This window comes from Salmo salar, chromosome 25, assembly GCF_965601325.2.
Source record: "Salmo salar chromosome 25, fSalSal1, whole genome shotgun sequence".
NCBI lineage: Eukaryota > Metazoa > Chordata > Actinopteri > Salmoniformes > Salmonidae > Salmo > Salmo salar.
Window position 1 is genome coordinate 3284379 of NC_138315.1, and position 19360 is coordinate 3303738.

At 41.8% G+C, this 19360-nt stretch overlaps 1 protein-coding gene across 21 annotated transcripts in view; it reads right to left on the bottom strand.

The window, feature by feature from the left end:
* Positions 1-354: 354 nt before the first annotated feature.
* LOC100380858 (E3 ubiquitin-protein ligase MYCBP2) overlaps positions 355-19360 on the bottom strand; it is a 354690-nt gene continuing 335684 nt past the window's right edge. For all 21 annotated transcript variants that reach the window (XM_082968826.1, XM_082968836.1, XM_082968833.1 and 18 more), the window contains 4 exons: positions 11620-11829; positions 8930-9037; positions 8411-8576; positions 355-1771 (listed from right to left, as the gene is read on the bottom strand). In XM_082968826.1, the coding sequence (XP_082824952.1) occupies positions 1656-1771; positions 8411-8576; positions 8930-9037; positions 11620-11829 (600 nt within the window). In that variant the 3' untranslated portion in view covers positions 355-1655. The remainder of the gene's footprint in view (positions 1772-8410; positions 8577-8929; positions 9038-11619; positions 11830-19360) is intronic.

The following is a 19360-nucleotide window of genomic DNA, read 5'->3' on the forward strand; positions in this document are numbered from 1 at the left end:
ACTGGTAATAGGGAGAGATTAGCATGTTTTGTTGTAGCCTCTATAAATTTCTCACTCATCATTATTCATGATTAATTCATGATTTTTCTCAATCATGGCATTATCAGGATTCATTTAGTAGCGTTAGTGTTCAGAAACATGTTATGTACTACTTCGAAAGAAAATTACTCCAGTCATCATTCACCATTTAGTGACTATTGGGTAAAACAAACCAAAGAGCCAAATTAAAAACATTAGCTAGCATCACTTTCCAAATACATGTGGTGTTGACTGTCTCAGCAGTATACTGTATGAAATGACTTGCATTGGTCTGGTAAAACTATAACCCCGTGAAATAAACACACAGGAGTCCGCTTGAATGTACCTTGCGAAACAGAGAACCTGGTTTATTACCATTCAACTCCATCCATCACAGATACAGAGCAGATTCACAAGTATTAAGCTTTTATAACAGCAGCTGTTTGTTTTTTCTCTCAAACCCCCATACCCATATGTCCCGCCTGCCTCCTAATGATGGAGAAGCATTACAGAATCACAATTATTTTTTATATTTGGTGAAGACTGGCCCCCAACACGTTCAGTTAGCACTCCTTTACAATACAATGGTAGCCTATAGCGCAATCACCTTCTCAGTTGTTTAAAAAATGACAGAAAAAAAGTTTGTACCACCACGTTATTTGTCTAATTGAGGAACTAAAAAAAGGGTTCACATCAATCAACCTTCATACACTGAAGACGCTGGGATCCTCTGCATTTTCAGAGAACATAAGTGATCTGACATTTTGAATTGGGATAATACACGACTGTGTTTATCACTGTATAAAAATGTACAGTGGCTTTTATTGACATACATTCCATAGGTTAAACTGCTGCAAGATAGGAGGCACACTCAGTATTGCACTTCATTAAAAGTTCTGGCTCAAAACATAACCCAGAATATCAAACGAAACTGAAGTGTAGAGTAGCAACTTCGGAATACAGCTATTTTGGATACTATCATTATATACAAGATTAGATAAATCGTACACTTTTTCACCCCCTCATCAGAATTCTGCTCTTTTTTTGTTGTTGTCCCCTGATGCACCCCTGATGCACTCGACAGTGAAGAGAATACTGTACAGGATTACGGGAAAAAAAGTCTGTTTACATACAACAATATTTAGAATTCATAGTTAGGAAGCTGGAAATAAGGCCCGTCACATTTTTTTTTCCTTTTATATATCCAAGTCCATCCACAGTTGCCTAAGCAAAATGTATTTCATATACAATTTTTAAATACTTTTTTACACTTCAGTGATCGGGAGGTGTGCAACGTCTATGGAAGCCGAGGGGTTACAACGGCCGCATGCAAACACGTCACAAGTTAAAAAAAATAATAATACTAATAAGATTTTTTTTTACATGGGAGTTTCCTCTGGAATCCACAGAGAGCTGTTTTTGTAGTAAAGCCTTGAAGACTTTGATTGGTATGTCGAAGAGCACAACTTGGGACTCTTGGGTACGTTAGAAATACCTGAACCAGTGTCCATGGCCACCTGACAACGAGAGCCAACACAAGGAAATACTTGACAGGCTGGGCTCCGGCTGCAGCCAACAGTCACAGAAGAAGAACGAGTGTTCGGTACAGGTCTCTGGGTTTTCAGAACTGGGTGATTTTAGAAGGTATGGGCGTTCCTGCACACTCCACAGCCCAGGGCAAACTCCTCGCCGGTGGGAGGGTGAACCACGTGCAAGGGGCACTCCGTCCCCTCCAACTGCTTGCCTTTGGGACCTGGGGATGGAAGGGGAACAATAAGGAATTTGGCTTGAAATACTTTATCTGAGTCATTCTGTTGGTTGCAAGAATTCTGTATAATAATTTCACTTGAAAAATTCAAAGTTTTGAATCCGGCGTCGTCAAAAATCTCTTCCCAACTATTTTGCAATCTATATGGCAAGGCTGTCAATTTTTTGGTATACTGTTTTATTTATCACAATTTTCTTTAACCAATTATGGCCTTTAATGCAGGGCCGACAGACAAGTTCCTTACTTTTTCCCACTTCCACTTTCCTCTTCCATTTTTGTGGTAATGCCGCAATTAGTTGGTTGTAATTTTGGGTAGAGCAGACATTTCCATATATTTTAGTTAGCTGCATGTATGACGTAACTCCACTAGTCGTATTTATGATATCTGTTACGAGTTGTATAAAAGTTGTATTTTTCAGTGATCCAATAACTAATATAGTACACATCATAATTTGGTTGTAATCCAGAGAGGTTAGAAAAATTATCAAGATCATCGAAGAGGCTATGGAGGGAGCCGTGTTGTAAAAGATGCCGTAAAAGATGAACATGAATCATCAGCGTATAATGACACATTTGTTTTTAAACCCTGTATTTCTAATCCCTTGATATTATTGTTGGATCTGATTCTAATATCTAACATTCCAATGGCCATAATAAATAGATATGCCGATAGTGGACAACCTTGTTTTACTACTCAAACTTTTTGAGAAGTAGCCATTATTTACTATTTTACACCTAGGGTTACTATACATGATTTTAACCAATTTTATAAGATATGGATTTTAGCATCACAACACTGAAGTGTAAGGGGCCTCCATTTTTTTTTAAATGGACTGTACCTTTATATTTACCACTTGTATCCTGTTTCAGTAATAATGAAATCAGACCTTGTTGAGTGTCCGATAATCTACTATTTACATAGGAGTCGTTAAAACATGCTAATAATGGTCCTCTTGAGTATATCAAACATAGTTTGGTATACCTCAACTGGTATGCCATCCAGCCCTGGAGTTTTCCTGGACATAAAGGCTTTAATGGCATCAAGATGTTCCTCTGTAATTTCACCTTCACTTGAGTCTTTCTGTATGGCTGTTAACTTTACATTATTCATAGAAAATAAAATATACAATTAGCTTTGGTTAGAGGAGCTGGAGGAGACAGAAATGAAAACATATGCTTAGCTCACTTTGCTTCTTCTTTCAAAAAATAATTTGGTGAATCATAGGTGACGCCGTTATTTGTAACACGTTTCTGTAAATTATTTTTGGTAGCATTTCTATGTTGAAGATTAAAAAGGATTTGGTGCATTTTTTCCACATTTTTCATCCAGTTTGCTTTATTATTATAATATATTAGACTTGATCTTTTTTGAATAAGTTCCTCCATTTCCTTTTGTTTTTCCACAAAATTATTCTGTGCCTCTATGGTACAGTTTTTATTGCCATATATCTGTTCTGTTAGACCTATTTCCATTGTTAGTATGGACTCATTTGACCTAAATTACTTTGGTTTTAGAGATAAGTACTGAATTGCATGACCTCTAAAGGCACATTTAAAAAGTGTCCCATACAATACGCAGATTTGCTGTAACTATGTTATGTTGGAAAAATTCAGTTCTAAATTATTCTGTCCTAGTTAAAAACAAATTATCATCCAATAGGCTTTGATTAAATTTCCAATATCCTCGCCCTACGTAGAAATTCAGTAAAAGTAATGTATATGCCAATTATCTGATGGTCCTACCACATTCTATTCCCTATCAACACTTTTTTCACTTTTGGTGCCAATGAGAATGACATAAGAAACAAGTCAAGACGACTAGCTTGATTGAGCCTCCGCCATGTCTATCTCACTTGGTCAGGATATTTAAGCCTCCATATATCCACTAGTTCCAATATATCCATGACATTCATGATTGCCTTAAGGGCATGAGGGTGATAGTTGTATTGTGATTTCCTTTACGGTTCATTGAGGTATTTAAAACAGTATTATAATCTCCCACTATAATAATGGAGTCTTGTATTGCTTACAGGGTTGATCATGTATTATATATATTTTCAAAGAAGCGTGGATCATCATTATTTGGTCCGTAAAGGTTATTGAGCCATATCTGTTTATGGTCCAATAACATATGTAAAATCATCCATTTACCTTGCGTATCTGTTTGGACAATTTGCACATTCGGATCAAAATGACTGTTAATTAATATAATCAACCCTTTTGAGTTTCTTTGGCCATGAATGAAGTATATTTCTCAGTCTATATTCCGCTCATCTTCATCTAAAATTGTTAAATGAGTTTCCTGTTGTCACGTCCTGACCCTTGTAAGATGACATTTTCTATAGTAAAGTAGGTCAGGGTGTGACGGGGTGTTTTTCTATGTTTTCTATTTCTATGTTTAAGTTCTAGTTTTTATATTTCTATGTTGTTTTTTTGGGGGTTGATCTCCAATTGGAGATCATATTTAAGTTGGTTTTTTTTCTATTGTGTTTGTGGGTAGTTGTTTTCTGTTTTGTTGTCTGTTGCCTGATGGAACTGTTTGCTGTCATTTTGTTTCTTTGTAAAAGTGTTTAGTTTTCATTAAAGTATAATCCCACCGGAATCTACACCGGCTAGGTTCAAGGTCGTCAATGTTCTCATTAGCAACTTTGAGAATTGAGGGGGCGGTACTGCTCTAGTAGGTCTCTGACTGCATTTATCTTTCTGTTTTGGCTGCATACAGGCAGCTAACAGCAGGCCCATAAAACAGATAGGGTCTTCTCTTCAGTGTATGGGTCATTCAGGTGGGTGTCTAGGGTAAAGGGTTGTGGACTGTTCCATTATGATAAGACAATAAATAAATAAATAAATTAGATGTATAATTTATTTTAAAATGTATATCCCTCATCTGCACAAAATTCAAAGGTCTCTCTCCCAACCCCTGCTCACAGACATACATTGGTTCCGGGATATGCAACCATTTCCTTTCTCACTCAACGCCACACTTTTCCAAACACCAAAAACACACACCACACGTTCCATCACAATACATCCCCACATACCGTGCCTTCTATGTCTTGTGTTTTTATCCTCACCATGTTGAATTAGTACTTTTGTGTTCCAATTAGTTCTATTTTAAGATTGCTCCCTCGGGAACTGATCATTCATGCCTATTTTCATGCCAGCGAGTCTTTTACCCAGTCTTTTAACCATTACTTTATCCTTAAAGAAAGCAAATTTGGCAACGATTGGATACTCATATCTCTGTCCTCTTTGTCCAAAACAGTGTATATGTTTGAGTTGGATTTTAATCGACAGCATCGAGTGGGATTTGCAGCACTGTAAGAAAGAATTCCTTCACTACGTTTTCAGGAACTTCTCCTTCTCTCTCTTGGATACCAGTAAGTATCAGATTTTCTCTCATAGATCTAGTCTATGTCTAGTAAGGCTTCTCTCAGAACTATGTTCTTTTTAAGTTCATTAACATCTGTTTCTATCTTACTGACTGTCCCCTTTTAGCTTCTTTGTTTCTTTCTTTATTATCGGAGCTCTTTCGTCACTCATTTAAGGCTCACCTTCAACTCCTTTATATCCTTACTGACTAATTCAAGTATGCCCAGTTTGTCATTTATCGACTTTAACAGATCACTTTCCACACTTACCAGTCCCAGTGGTGAAAAGCATAAATTGTTTGTATCCGCGGAGGAGTTTCTTTTTTGATATTGATTCTCCACATTTACCCTCGGTCATGTTTGAGTGTTGCTTGTTTTCGTAATATTTGTCAATACATTTCTCTAGCATTATGATTTGTTTTGTGTTATTATCCAGATTGAATGTAATTACCCCCGAGTGTATATATATATATATATATATTTTATTTTTATTTATTTCACCTTTATTTAACCAGGTAGGCCAGTTGAAAACAAGTTCTCATTTACAATTGCGACCTGGCCAAGATAAAGCATAGCAGTGCGACACAAACAACACAGAGTTACACATGGGATAAACAAATGTACAGTCAATAACACAATAGAAAAGGCTATATACAGTGTGTGCAAATGTAGTAAGATTAGGGAGGTAAGGCAATAAATAGGCCATAGTGGCGAAATAATTACAATTTAGCAATTAAACACTGGAGTGATAGATGTGCAGAAGATGAACGTGCAAGTAGAGATACTGGGGTGCAAAGGAGCAAAAAAATCTATAACAATATGGGGATGAGGTAGGTAGTTGGTTGGATGGGCTATTTACAGATGGGCTGTGTTACAGGTGCAATGATCTGTAAGCTGCTCTGACAGCTGATGCTTAAAGTTAGTGAGTGAGATTTAAGACTCCAGCTTCAGTGATTTTTCGTTCCAGTCATTGGGAGCAGAGAACTGGAAGGAAAGGTGGCCAAAAGAGGAGTTGGCTTTGGGGATGACCAGTGAAATATACCTGCTGGAGCGCATGCTACGGGTGGGTGCTGCTATGGTGACCAGTGAGCTGAGCTAAGGCGGGGCTTTACCTAGCAAAGACTTATCGATGACCTGGAGCCAGTGGGTTTGGCGACGAATATGAAGCGAGGGCTTTGGTGATAAAACAGATGGCACTGTGATAGACTGCATCCAATTTGCTGAGTAGAGTGTTGGAGGCTACTTTGTAAACGATATCGCCGAAGTCAAGGATCGGTAGGATAGTCAATTTTACGACGGGATGTTTGGCAGCATGAGTGAAGGATGCTGTGTTGCGAAATAGGAAGCTGATTCTAGATTTAATTTTGGATTGGAGATGCTTAATGTGAGTCTGGAAGGAAGTGCTAATATTTGGTGTAACTTACTGATATTGAATATTACGTATTTATCTTGAGGTGATTTTGCACCGTTGTGTTCAGTACGCCATCTTGCCTGGTTTTAAGTGATTTTAACAAAGTTGCAGCGGACAGTATTTGTCTGTGACAACACGCATTAGGTGTGGGGAGCGTTTACACACAGGTGTTCGGACGCAGATAGCTAATTAGCACTGGTAGTCATATCCTCACATGGTCTCTCCTATCATTGCTATGCAGACGACACACAATTAATCTTCTCCTTTCCCCCTTCTGATAACCAGGCGGCGAATCGCATCTCTGCATGTCTGTCAGACATATCAGTGTGGATGACGGATCACCATCTCAAGCTGAACCTCGGCAAGACGGAGCTGCTCTTCCTCCCGGGGAAGGACTGCCCGTTCCATGATCTCGCCATCACGGTTGACAACTCCCTTGTGTCCTCCTCCCAGAGTGCTAAGAACCTTGGCGTGATCCTGGACAACACCCTGTCGTTCTCCACTAACATCAAGGCGGTGACCCGATCCTGTAGGTTCATGCTCTACAACATTCGCAGAGTACGACCCTGCCTCACACAGGAAGCGGCGCAGGTCCTAATCCAGGCACTTGTCATCTCCCGTCTGGATTACTGCAACTCGCTGTTGGCTGGGCTCCCTGCCTGTGCCATTAAACCTCCAGAACGCCGCAGCCCGTCTGGTGTTCAACCTTCCCAAGTTCTCTCACGTCACCCCGCTCCTCCGATCTCTCCACTGGCTTCCAGTTGAAGCTCGCATCCGCTACAAGACCATGGTGATTGCCTACGGAGCTGTGAAGGGAACGGCACCTCCATACCTTCAGGCTCTGATCAGGCCCTACACCCAAACAAGGGCACTGCATTCATCCACCTCTGGCCTGCTGGCCCCCCTACCTCTGAGGAAGCACAGTTCCCGCTCAGCCCAGTCAAAACTGTTCGCTGCTCTGGCACCCCAATGGTGGAACAAGCTCCCTCACGACGTCAGGACAGCGGAGTCAATCACCACCTTCCGGAGACACCTGAAACCCCACCTCTTTAAGGAATACCTAGGATAGGATAAAGTAATCCTTCTAACCCCCCCCCCCCCCCCCTTAAAAGATTTAGATGCACTATTGTAAAGTGGTTGTTCCACTGGATATCATAAGGTGAATGCACCAATTTGTAAGTCGCTCTGGATAAGAGCGTCTGCTAAATGACTTAAATGTAAATGTAATGTAAATGGTAGTCGACTCTGTTTGCTGTAACATAGAAATATAGCCGTACGGGAACACTAACACTATAAAAGGTGTGTAGTAATTTGATCTTTAGTTTTGAAATTATTTCCTCACTGATACGAAAGGTACGTTCCTTATGTTTCCAAAACCGTACCGCAAGCAATGCATGTTAACGTTTAGAGCAAGTGTTGGGGCTCTTAACAAAGCTCCCCGGCCAGAAGATACTATCATAAATAGGTGCTAAATCAACGTTCCTGGTTATAAATAATGGGTAAGTAAATAACTGAATAGATAAATAGGGTATTGGTCCGGTTGTCTGGTTGCATACCTGGTGCTTCAACTGTGGCGACAACTAAAAACTTGCCCCGTACCGAGTGAAATGGAGGACATTTGACAACGGCTTGATATGCTCCTTAAAGGAGCTAAGGGCTTAAAAGAATACTACACTCACAAGCAATCTTTTAATGTTTTGTTCAGTATTTAGTTAATTTTGTTTACTTTTAAATACAATCCCGAAAAAGTATGCATATCAGCAGTCAAGTTAAGATGGAGCACTTTCCGTACAAAGCCAAAACTTATGTTATGATGATGCATTTTGCACGGTAAGTCAGTACCTGCAGGACAGTGAGGCAGCTCCTCCTTGGGCACACTGGTCATCTTCTGGAAGTCATCATGGCAGGCGTTACAGAAGTGAGTGGTGCCGAAGCAGAAGAAAACAGCCACCGAGCAGCAGTAACGGCATTTGTACTCCAGAAAGTCTGTCCCGTGCTTGGAACACATCTGCAGACAGAACATGGATATATATATAAATACAACTTTTCAGGGATGTATAGTGTGTCGATTGTATTGTATAAAAATGTATTGATTTTGTGTATTTAGTATTTAAAATGTATTGCTGAGGTTACAAAATTAATTTATATTGAAATGGACAAATCATATTTGAAAAATAATGTCTTCATTTTAAGTGATATTTAAAGTGTCAAGATGTGTCCCACTATACAAACTTGGATACTACCAACTATTCAGCAATGTATTGGCCATGCATACTAAGCAGTATGCTAGTGTGGATGCGGTTACACTGCCCAATGGAGTCAATGCCCTAAGGCCTTCTCTGGACCTTTTCCTCCACCCACCTGTGCCCTGGACACATCTGAGCATGCTCCACAGATCAGCTCGCTGGGGTCGTAGTCGTCTCCCTGCCCTGCCTCCGCATCACAGCGCGCCTCTCCCCCAAAGTATGCCTGCAACAGAGGAAGGAAATGGGTCAGTGGATAAGCCTCCCAAAGTAGTTTATTAGAGACAAGCGAAACTGACTGAAGGACCTCTGTGAAATATATTCCATGTAGGGAAAATGTATGCCTGCTGCTACTGTATTCTCAGAAGTTAATCCTTAAGAGTCTAAGCCTAAACTAACATATGGAAATGTTTTAAGATGGTCAGACGAAGGATCATTTGGCAATTTGATTTGGAATTTTAGGACCCTTTAGGTATTCCCCAAAAATATTTGATGAAACATTGAATTTGGCCTTACTGCTATTAGCCTACAGAAGAAATACAGTGCATTCGGAAAGTATTTAATCTACACACAATACTCCATAATGACAAACAAAAACAGTTTTTTTTTGCTTTGTCTGAATACTTATGTAAACAAGTTTTTTTTTATAAATTTGCTAACATTTGGTTTTTCGCTATGGGGTACTATGTTTAGATTGATGAGAAAATCCATTTTAGAATAAGGCTGTAACGTAACAAATTTTGGAAAAAGTCAAGGGGTCTGAATACTTTTTGAATTCACTGTATGCTTTTGAGTTATGTACCCAGTAGGTGCCTCAGGTCCTCCAGCACTGGCCTTTTAACTATCCTAAAGCCTAGTGATATATGATTCAGAAAATACTCAAACATGGAAAAACAGTCCAAAAATACATTTTGTTTTAAAAGTGTCTGTCCTATATCAGAGATATATAAGAAAGATCAGGAAATTACTTTTTTTTTTATTACCCATATTTAACCCCTTTTTTTGGAGGGTACTAAATTACTTCCATATCAGGGTTTCAGTTAGGAAAATTTGGCAGCAGACAATGCGACCGGCAAGATTTGAATTTACCAGACATTTGAGAAATTTACTGGACATCCATATGCATTGGGTAGGTAAAGCATTAGGGCGTCCACCCCAAATAAAATGGCTACCCGGACTATTTGCATTGTGCCCCCCCCCCCCCCCCCCAAATCCCTCTTTTTACACTGCTGCTACTCTCTATTTATCATATATGCATAGTCACTTTAACTATACATTCATGTACATACTACCTCAATTGGGCCGACCAACCAGTACTATCGCACATTGGCTAACCGGGCTATCTGCATTGTGTCCCGCCACCCACCACCCCCTCTTTTACGCTACTGCTACTCTCTGTTCATCATATATGCATAGTCACTTTAACCATATCTACATACTACCTCAATCAGCCTGACTAACCGGTGTCTGTATGTAGCCTCGCTACTTTTATAGCCTCGCTACTGTATATAGCCTGTCTTTTTACTGATGTTTAATTTCTTTACTTCACTATTGTTCACCTAATACCTTTTCTGCACTATTGGTTAGAGCCTGTAAGTAAGCATTTCACTGTAAGGTCTACACCTGTTGTATTCGGCGCACATGACAAATAAACTTTGATTTGACCCACCGTGCTCAAAATCATATTTACGTTATTGTCATTCATCTTAACAGAATAGAAATTAGTGTTTTATTGAAAAGCAAAACATTGCGTCTCTTCATCCCTGCTATAAATTAATATAATTTAAGAAAAAAACTAAAACATTTAGCCTAGAACACCTACACAGTATAAAACATCATATAATTGTGCGAACAACATGTGCTATTGTATGAACATTTTAATAAATAAATAAAACAGCTGTTTTCAAATACAAATCTAGGCCTCTCTAATTTAATTTAGCCTAGGCATGAACATTCTAATTAGCCCTAATAAATAACAAAATATGGCTGTCTACGAACACAAGGGCTGGCCGGTCATGGCTAAAAGGGATCCAGCTTCTGTCAAATTAACGTTAGATTTGACTTTTCATAGCAGGTTAGGAGAATTAGGTTAAGGTTGTGAATAGTTGGCAACGATGTTTCATTTCCAAGTGCTACTGAATAAGCACCAATTGCGCATGATATGCATCATTACTCTAGTCTAGTCTATCAATCCATTACAAATATTGAAACTATACATGACACAGGGGCTGCATATGTTGATCTTGCCTAGGGCGGCAGCAGAACTGCTAGGACTGAACCTGATGAACACAATAATTTGCCTCTAATTTACTTGAGTTTGTGGCAGACCTTGGCTTGTTCAAAGTGAGCCGCTGCTGTTGGGAAGTCAAAACTGCCCAACTCCTTGGAGCAGCTTTGTTACTTTGTCCTCAAGAAGGCCGTCTTTACTCTGTTTTGGAGAAAGAATCCCATCTTGGCGGGCACAATGGAAACAGGGATAATCAACACAATCTTTGCCAATTTTGCACAGTCGAGGTACACTGAGCTGAAGTCCCTTATGAGGACCGCAGATGGGAAGGCTGCCATTGCCCATGCAAATGTATTATGTTATTTATTTTTCAAACCAATGGGGATGTTTTTATTATGCTAATTCGATTACCGCGGGGGGCGCAGACAGACACTAGGGGGATAAAGATATTAATTATTTTGAAGTTTAAGGTTATTTTTCCAAATTGACAACACTAAATATACAAATAATTTGAACTTAAAAAAGTGAACTAGCCCTTTAAGGGAAACATCCATTCTATAATGAAACAGAATCCTTCCTACCTTCTTGCACTTGTAGCAGACGTAGTAGGCGTATCGGTTCATTGCGAAGCCGGCCGGATCATTGTGGAAGCGGGCACCAGGCGTGGTGATGGCCTCGCTCTTGTGCAGCCCCTCGTACTCCATTCTCATCAGAGCTTTCCGCCGTACGTCCTCAAACAGCTCCTTGATAGGGTCTAGCAGGTCCTTGATGACCGAGTGGTTGATCTTGTTCTGGGAGGAAAAAAGGCAACAGTTAAGTCTCAAGTCTTGGAGTATGAGTCAATTTTCGCTCCTGAACTCGGTTGACAAAATGTTAGCTCAAACAAACGGAGCCAGAGCTGTTATGATCCAAGCAAGTTAAATTGAAGATATGAATCTTTGTAAGGTCAATTAGTAAATTTGAGAACTCAAGTCCTCAACTCTACACAACAATGTATTTTTTGTTTTGTTTTATTGACCAGATAGGACAGTGAAGAGTAGACCGTAAAGGTAGGAGGACTGTGAGTCAGAAGGGCAGTGGGTTGGATTCGAGAATGGCCCCCGGAGGGATGGCCACCGTTACGGCTTCTGACCAATTGTGCTATTTTGTGTTTTTTTGGGCTGGTCCTAACTTGTTTTTGTACATAATGTTTCGGACATTGTTTTATATGACCAAAAAGAGCTTCTGGACATCAAAACAGCGATTACTAACCTCGTTTTGGATGAGGACTTCTATTTCAACGAATCAGAAGAGAATGATAATGGCGCCGGAGGGGATGGCTGCAGTTTTACGGGCTCCTAACCAACTGTGCTATTTTGTTAGTTTTTTTTCGCATTGTTTGTAACTTATTTTGTACATACCGTCTCTTATGACCGAAAACAGCTTCTGGACATCTGAACAGCGATTACTCACCTCAAACTGGACAAAGAGTCCGTCGCGAAGGATATAATGCTCTCCGGAGACCAAGCCCAAATCCCTGTCAAGGTTGAGGTGCCTTGTTGGCGAGTGAGTAAATCGCCATTACCATCGGTTCTATTGGCCAACATGCAATCACTGGAAAATAAACTCAATCTACGGTCGAGACTATCCTACCAACGGGACATTCAAAACTGAAATATCTTATGTTTCACCGAATCGTGGCTGAACGACGACACGAATAATATAGAGCTGGCTGGGTTTTCCGTACATTTGCAGGACAGAGCAGCTACATCTGGTAAGACGAGGGGCGGGTGTGTGTCTATTTGCCAATAACAGCTGGTGCGCGATGTCTTATATAAAAGAAGTCATGAGGTATTGCTCGCCTGAGGTAGAATACCTCATGATAAGCTGTAGACCACACCATCTACCAAGAGAGTTCTCATCTATATTATTCATAGCCGTCTGTGTACCACAACAAACCGATGCTGGTACGAAGACTGTACTCAACGAGCTGTATCAGGCCATAAGAAAACAAGAAAATGCTCATCCATATGCGGCACTCCTACTGGCCGGGGACTTTAATGCAGGCAAATTTAAATCTGTTTTAACTCATTTCTACCAGCATGTCACGTGTAACCAGAGGGAAAAAAACTCTACACCACCTTTACTCCACACACAGAGACGCATACAAAGCTCTCCTTTGCCCTCCATTTAGCAAATCTGACCATAATTCTATCCTCCTGATTCCTGCTTAGAAGCAAAAACTAAAGCAGGATGTATTAGTGACTGGCTCATTATGGAAGTAGTCAGATGATGCGGATGCTACAGGACTGTTTTGCCAGTACAGACTGGAATATGTTCTGTGATTCATCCAATGGCATTGAGGTGTATACCACATCAGTCACTGGCTTCATCAATAAGTGCATTTACGACGTCGTCCCCACAATGACCGTACGTACATATCCCAACCAGAAGCCATGGATTACAGGCAACATCCATACCGAAATAAAGGGTAAAGCTGCCGATTTCAATGAACAGGACTAACCTGGAAGCTTCTAAGAAATCCCGCTATGCCCTCAGACGAACTATCAAACAGGACTAAGATTGAATCCTACTACACTGGCTCTGATGCTCGTCAGATGTGGCAGGGCTTGCAAACTATCACGGACTACAAAGGGAAGCCCAGCTGCGAGCTGCTCAGTGACGAGAGCCTACTAGACTTAATGCCTTCTTTGCGCGTTTCGAGGCAAGCGACATGGAACCATGCATGAGAGCACCAGCTGTTCCGGACTCTGTGATCATGCTCTTCGTAGCCAAATTAGAGTAAGACCTTTAAACAGGTTAACATTCAGAAGGCCGCAGGGCCAGACGGATTACCAGGACGCGTACTCAGAGAACTCGCTGACAAGTGTCTTCCCTGACATTTTCAACCTCTCCCTGACTCAGTTTGTAATACCCATATGTTTTAAGCAGACCACCATAGTCCCGTGCCCAAGAAGGCCAACGTAACTTTGCTAAATGACTATCGCCCAGTAGCATTCACATCTGCAGCCATGAAATGCTTTGAAAGGCTGGTCATGGCTCACATTAACACCATCACCCCAGAAGCCCTAGACCCACTCCAATTTGCATACCGCCCTAACAGACCCACAGATGACACACTCTCTATTGCACTCCACACTGCCCTTTCCCACCTGGACAAAAGAAACACCTACATGAGAATGCTCGTCATTGAATACAGCTCAGCGTTCAACACCATAGTGCTCTCCAAGGTCATCACTAAGTTAAGGACCCTGGATTAAACACCTCCCACTGCATTTCGATCCTGGACTTTCTGACGGGCCGCCCCAAGGTGGTGAGGGTAGGCAAAAACAACCGCCACGCTGACCCTCAACATGGGGGTTTAGCCCCCTCCTGTACTCGCTGTTCATCCACGTCTGCATGGCGAATTAAGTTTGCCACGGGGCTGTAGTGGAGACGATCAAGCGTTTCAAGTTCCTTGGTGCTCACATCACTAACGACATATCATGGTCCAAACACACTACCACAGTTGTGAAAAGTGCTTCTTCCCCATCAGGAGGCTGAAAAGATTTGGCATGGGCCCTCCGATCCTCAAAGTTCTACAGCTGCACCATTGATAGCATCTTGACTGCCTACATCACTGCTTGGTGATGGCAACCGGGCAAGGCGACCGCAAACATGACCGAATACAAACAAGTGTAGCTATTCCCTCCGCAAGGCAATCAAACAAGCTAAGCGTCAGTATAGAGACAAAGTAGAGCCGCAATTCAACGGCTCAGATACGAGAGGTGTGTGGCAGGGTCTACAGTCAATTTCGGACTACAAAAAGAAAACCAGCCTCGTCACGGACCACGATGTCTTGCTCCCAGACAAACTAAACAACTTCTTTGCTTGCTTTGAGGACAATACAGTGCCACCGACACGGCCCGCTACCAAAACCTGCGGGCTCTCCTTCACTGCAGCCAACGTGAGTAAAACCCTCACAAGGCTGCCGGCCCATACGGCATCGGTAGCCGAGTCCTCAGAGCATGTGCAGACCAGCTGGCTGGTGTGTTTACAGACATATTCAATCAATCCTTATCCCAGTCTGCTGTTCCCACATGCTTCAAGAGGGCCACCATTGCTCCTGTTCCTAAGAAAGCTAAGGTAACTGAGCTAAATGACTATCGCCCCGTAGCACTCACTTCCGTCATCATGAAGTGCTTTGAGAGACTAGTCAAGGACCATATCACCGCCACCCTACCTGACACCCTAGACCCACTCCAATTTGCTTACCGCCCCAATAGGTCCACAGACGACACAATCGCAATCACACTGCCCTAATCCATCTGGACAAGAGGAATACCTATGTAAGAATGCTGTTCATCGACTACAGCTCAGCATTTAACACCATAGTACCCTCCAAACTCGTCATTAAGCTTGAAACCCTGAGTCTCGACCCCGCCCTGGGCAACTGGGTCCTGGACTTCCTGACGGCCGCCCCCAGGTGGTGAGGGTAGGAAACAACATCTCCACCCCGCTGATCCTCAACACTGGGGCCCCACAAGGGTGCGTTCTCAGCCCTCTCCTGTACTCCCTGTTCACCCATGACTGCGTGGCCATGCACGCCTCCAACTCAATCATCAAGTTTGCAGACGACACTACAGTGGTAGGCTTGATTACCAACAACGACGAGACGACCTACAGGGAGGTGGGTGAGGGCCCTCGGAGTGCGGTGTCAGGAAAATAACCTTGCACTCAATGTCAACAAAACAAAGGAGATGATCGTGGACTTCAGGAAACAGCAGAGGGAGCAGCCCCTATCCACATCGACGGGACAGTAGTTGAGAAGGTGGAAAGTTCCTCGGCGTACACATCACGGACAAACTGAAATGGTCCACCCACACAGACAGCGTGGTGAAGAAGGCGCAGTAGCGTCTCTTCAATCTCAGAAGGCTGAAGAAATTCGGCTTGTCACCAAAAACACTCAAAAACCTTTACAGATGCACAATCGAGAGCATCCTGTCGGGCTGTATCACCGCCTGGTACGGCAACTGCTCCGCCCACAACCGTAAGGCTCTCCAGAGGGTAGTGAGGTCTGCACAACGCATCACCGGGGGCAAACTACCTGCCTTCCAGGACACCTACACCACCCGATGTCACAGGAAGGACAAAAAGATAATCAAGGACAACAACCACCCGAGCCACTGCCTGTTCACCCCGCTATCATCCAGAAGGTGAGGTCAGTACAGGTGCATCAAAGCTGGGACCGAGAGACAGCTTCTTTCTCAAGGCCATCAGACTGTTAAACAGCCATCACTAACATTGAGTGGCTGCTGCCAACATACTGACTCAAATCTCTAGCCACTTTAATAATAAAAAATTGGATGTAATAAATGTATCACTAGCCACTTCATATAATGTTTACATACCCTTCATTACTCATCTCATATGTATATACTGTACTCTATACCATCTACTGCATCTTGCCTATGCCGTTCGGCCATCGCTCATCCACATATTTTTATGTACATATTCTTATTCATTCCTTTACACTTGTGTGTATAAGGTAGTTGTTGTGAAATAGTTAGATTACTTGTTAGATATTACTGCATGGTTGGAACTAGAAGCACAAGCATTTTGCTACACTCGCATTAACGTCTGCTAACCATGTGTATGTGACAAATACAATTGGATTTTAACTACTCGGCATCCGGCCGTAAGGCGCTACAGAGGGTAGTGCATACAGCCCAACTCGTAAAAGAAATGAACTACACCAGAACTTGTTCCTCACAAGTGTAGCCTAGGTTGTGCAGTAAGCAAACATGTCCACTCGACAATGAGAACGGTAAAATACGGTAATAATAATATTGAATGCATTAACATGAAGATGGATTTTAAAGAATTGATTGGGCCACTAACTTGACACCAACAAACGCCCCATAATATCTGTCCCTCTGCCCTCCGTAAATCGTGGCATTGAATGGTTCAGCAGACTGTTAGCCCTCCATAACTGGCTACGAGACTATTGCAGCTCTGTGGTTGTAACATTTATTGACCATTTTGATACCTTTTGGAAACAAAGTATTATAAGGAGGATGGGATCCACCCAAACCACTTGAGTTCCTGGATCCTTTCGCAGCATTATAAGGCTGCGTTGAGACAATGACTTATCAATGACTCAAGCCCAGCTCATGTAATCCCCTACCATTGTGTCGCTGAGTTGTCATAAACTTTAGCAAATGTACATTATCTCAGGGGCGCTGGAAGACACAATGTAAGTAACCAAATGTATGTCCCTCTTATTGCCCTGCATGCCTCTGCTGATCCTACAGCTATTGTATACAGTAATCATGTGCCTATGAACCAGTTATACTGTTAGCACTGAGACGATGTGCCCAAGCAGGAAGTGCACTGTGTGCAGCTCACCCTGCACTAATATAAATAACCTGAGCATGACTACCTCTGCTAAGTTTCCCAGCAAAGCATTAAAACAACCACGCATCCCAGAAATGTGCTAAAAATAGCCCATGTAGCTTAAGATTCATGAAATCAATCATTTGCTAGTAACAGATAATCATATTCTGACAATCTCTGAAACTCACTTAGATAATACTTTTGATGAACAGTGGTAGAAATACATGGTTATAAGACCTACAGAAAGGCCAAATGTGGAGATGTGGCCATTTAAATTCAAAGCCCCATTCCTGTAAATCTTAGCGAGGATCTCATGTTAAATACTGTTTAAGTAATATGGTTACAGGTTCATCTGCCTCACCTAAAGCCCATTATGGTGGGAAGCTGCTATAGACCACGTGCTAACAATTAGTATCAGGATAACATGTGTGAAATGCTTGACAATGTTAGCCTTCCCTGTAGCTCAGTTGGTGGAGCATGGTGTTTGCAACGCCAGGGTTGTGGGTTCGATTCCCACGGGGGGCCAGCAAAAAAAAAATTTATGAAATTGTATGAAATGTATGCATTCACTACTGTAAGTCGCTCTGGATAAGAGCGTCTGCTAAATGACTAAAATGTAAATGTAAAATGTATGTGATATCAACAGAGAGGTTTATTTTCAGGGTGATTTAAATGCTGACTGGCTTTCATCAGGCTGTCCACTCAAGAGAAAGCTTCAAAACTATAATGCCTGCAGACTGGTTCAGGTTATCAGTCAACCTACCAGGGTAGTTAAAAACAGCACAGGAATTAAATCATCAACATGTATTGGTCAAATCTTTACTAATGCTGCAGAAATTAGCTTGAAAGCAGTGTCCAAATCCATCGGATGTGGTGATCACATTGTAGGAGCCATACAGTTGAAGTCGGAAGTTTACACACACTTAGGTTGGAGTCATTAAAACTCGTTTTTCAACCACTGAACAAATTTCTTGTTAACAAGAAATGTAACATCAACTTTGTGCATGACACGTAATTTATCCAACAATTGTTTACAGACAGATTATTCCAGTGAGTCAGATGTTTACATACACTAAGTTGACTGAGCCTTTAAACAGCTTGGAAAATTCCAGAAAATGATGTCACGGCTTTAGAAGCTTCTGAGAGGCTGATTTACATAATTTGGAGGTGTATCTGTGTATGCATTTCAAGGCCTACCTTCAAACTCAGTGCCTCTTTGCTTGACATCATGGGGAAATCAAAATAAATCAGCCAAGACCTCAGAAAAAGAATTGTAGACCTCCACAAGTCTGGCTCATCCTTGGGAGTAATTTCCAAACGCCTGAAGGTACCATGTTCATCTGTACAAACAATGGTACCCAAGTATAAACACCATGGGACCACGCTGCCATCATACCGCTCAGGAAGGAGACGCGTTCTGTCTCCTAGAGATGAATTTACTTTGGTGCGTAAAGTGCAAATCAATCCCAGAACAACAGCAAAGGACCTTGTGAAGATGCTGGAGGAAACAGGTACAAAAGTATCTATATCCACAGTAAAACAAGTCCTATATCGACATAACCTGAAAGGCCGCTCAGCAACGAAGAATCCACTGCTCCAAAACCGCCATAAAAAAAGCCAGACAACGGTTTAAAACTGCACATGGGGACAAAGATCATACTTCTTGTAGAAATGTCCTCTGGTCTGATGAAACAAAAATAGAACTGTTTGGCCATAATCACCATTGTTATGTTTGGAGGAGAAAGGGCGAGGCTTGCAAGCTAAAGAACACCATCCCAACCGTGAAGCACAGGGGTGGCAGCATCATGTTGTGGGGGTGCTTTGCTGCAGGAGGGACTGGTGCACTTCACAAAATAGATGGAATCATGAGGTAGGAAAACGACGTGGATATATTGAAGTAACATCTCAAGACATCAGTCAGGAAGTTAAAGCTTGGTCGCAAATGGG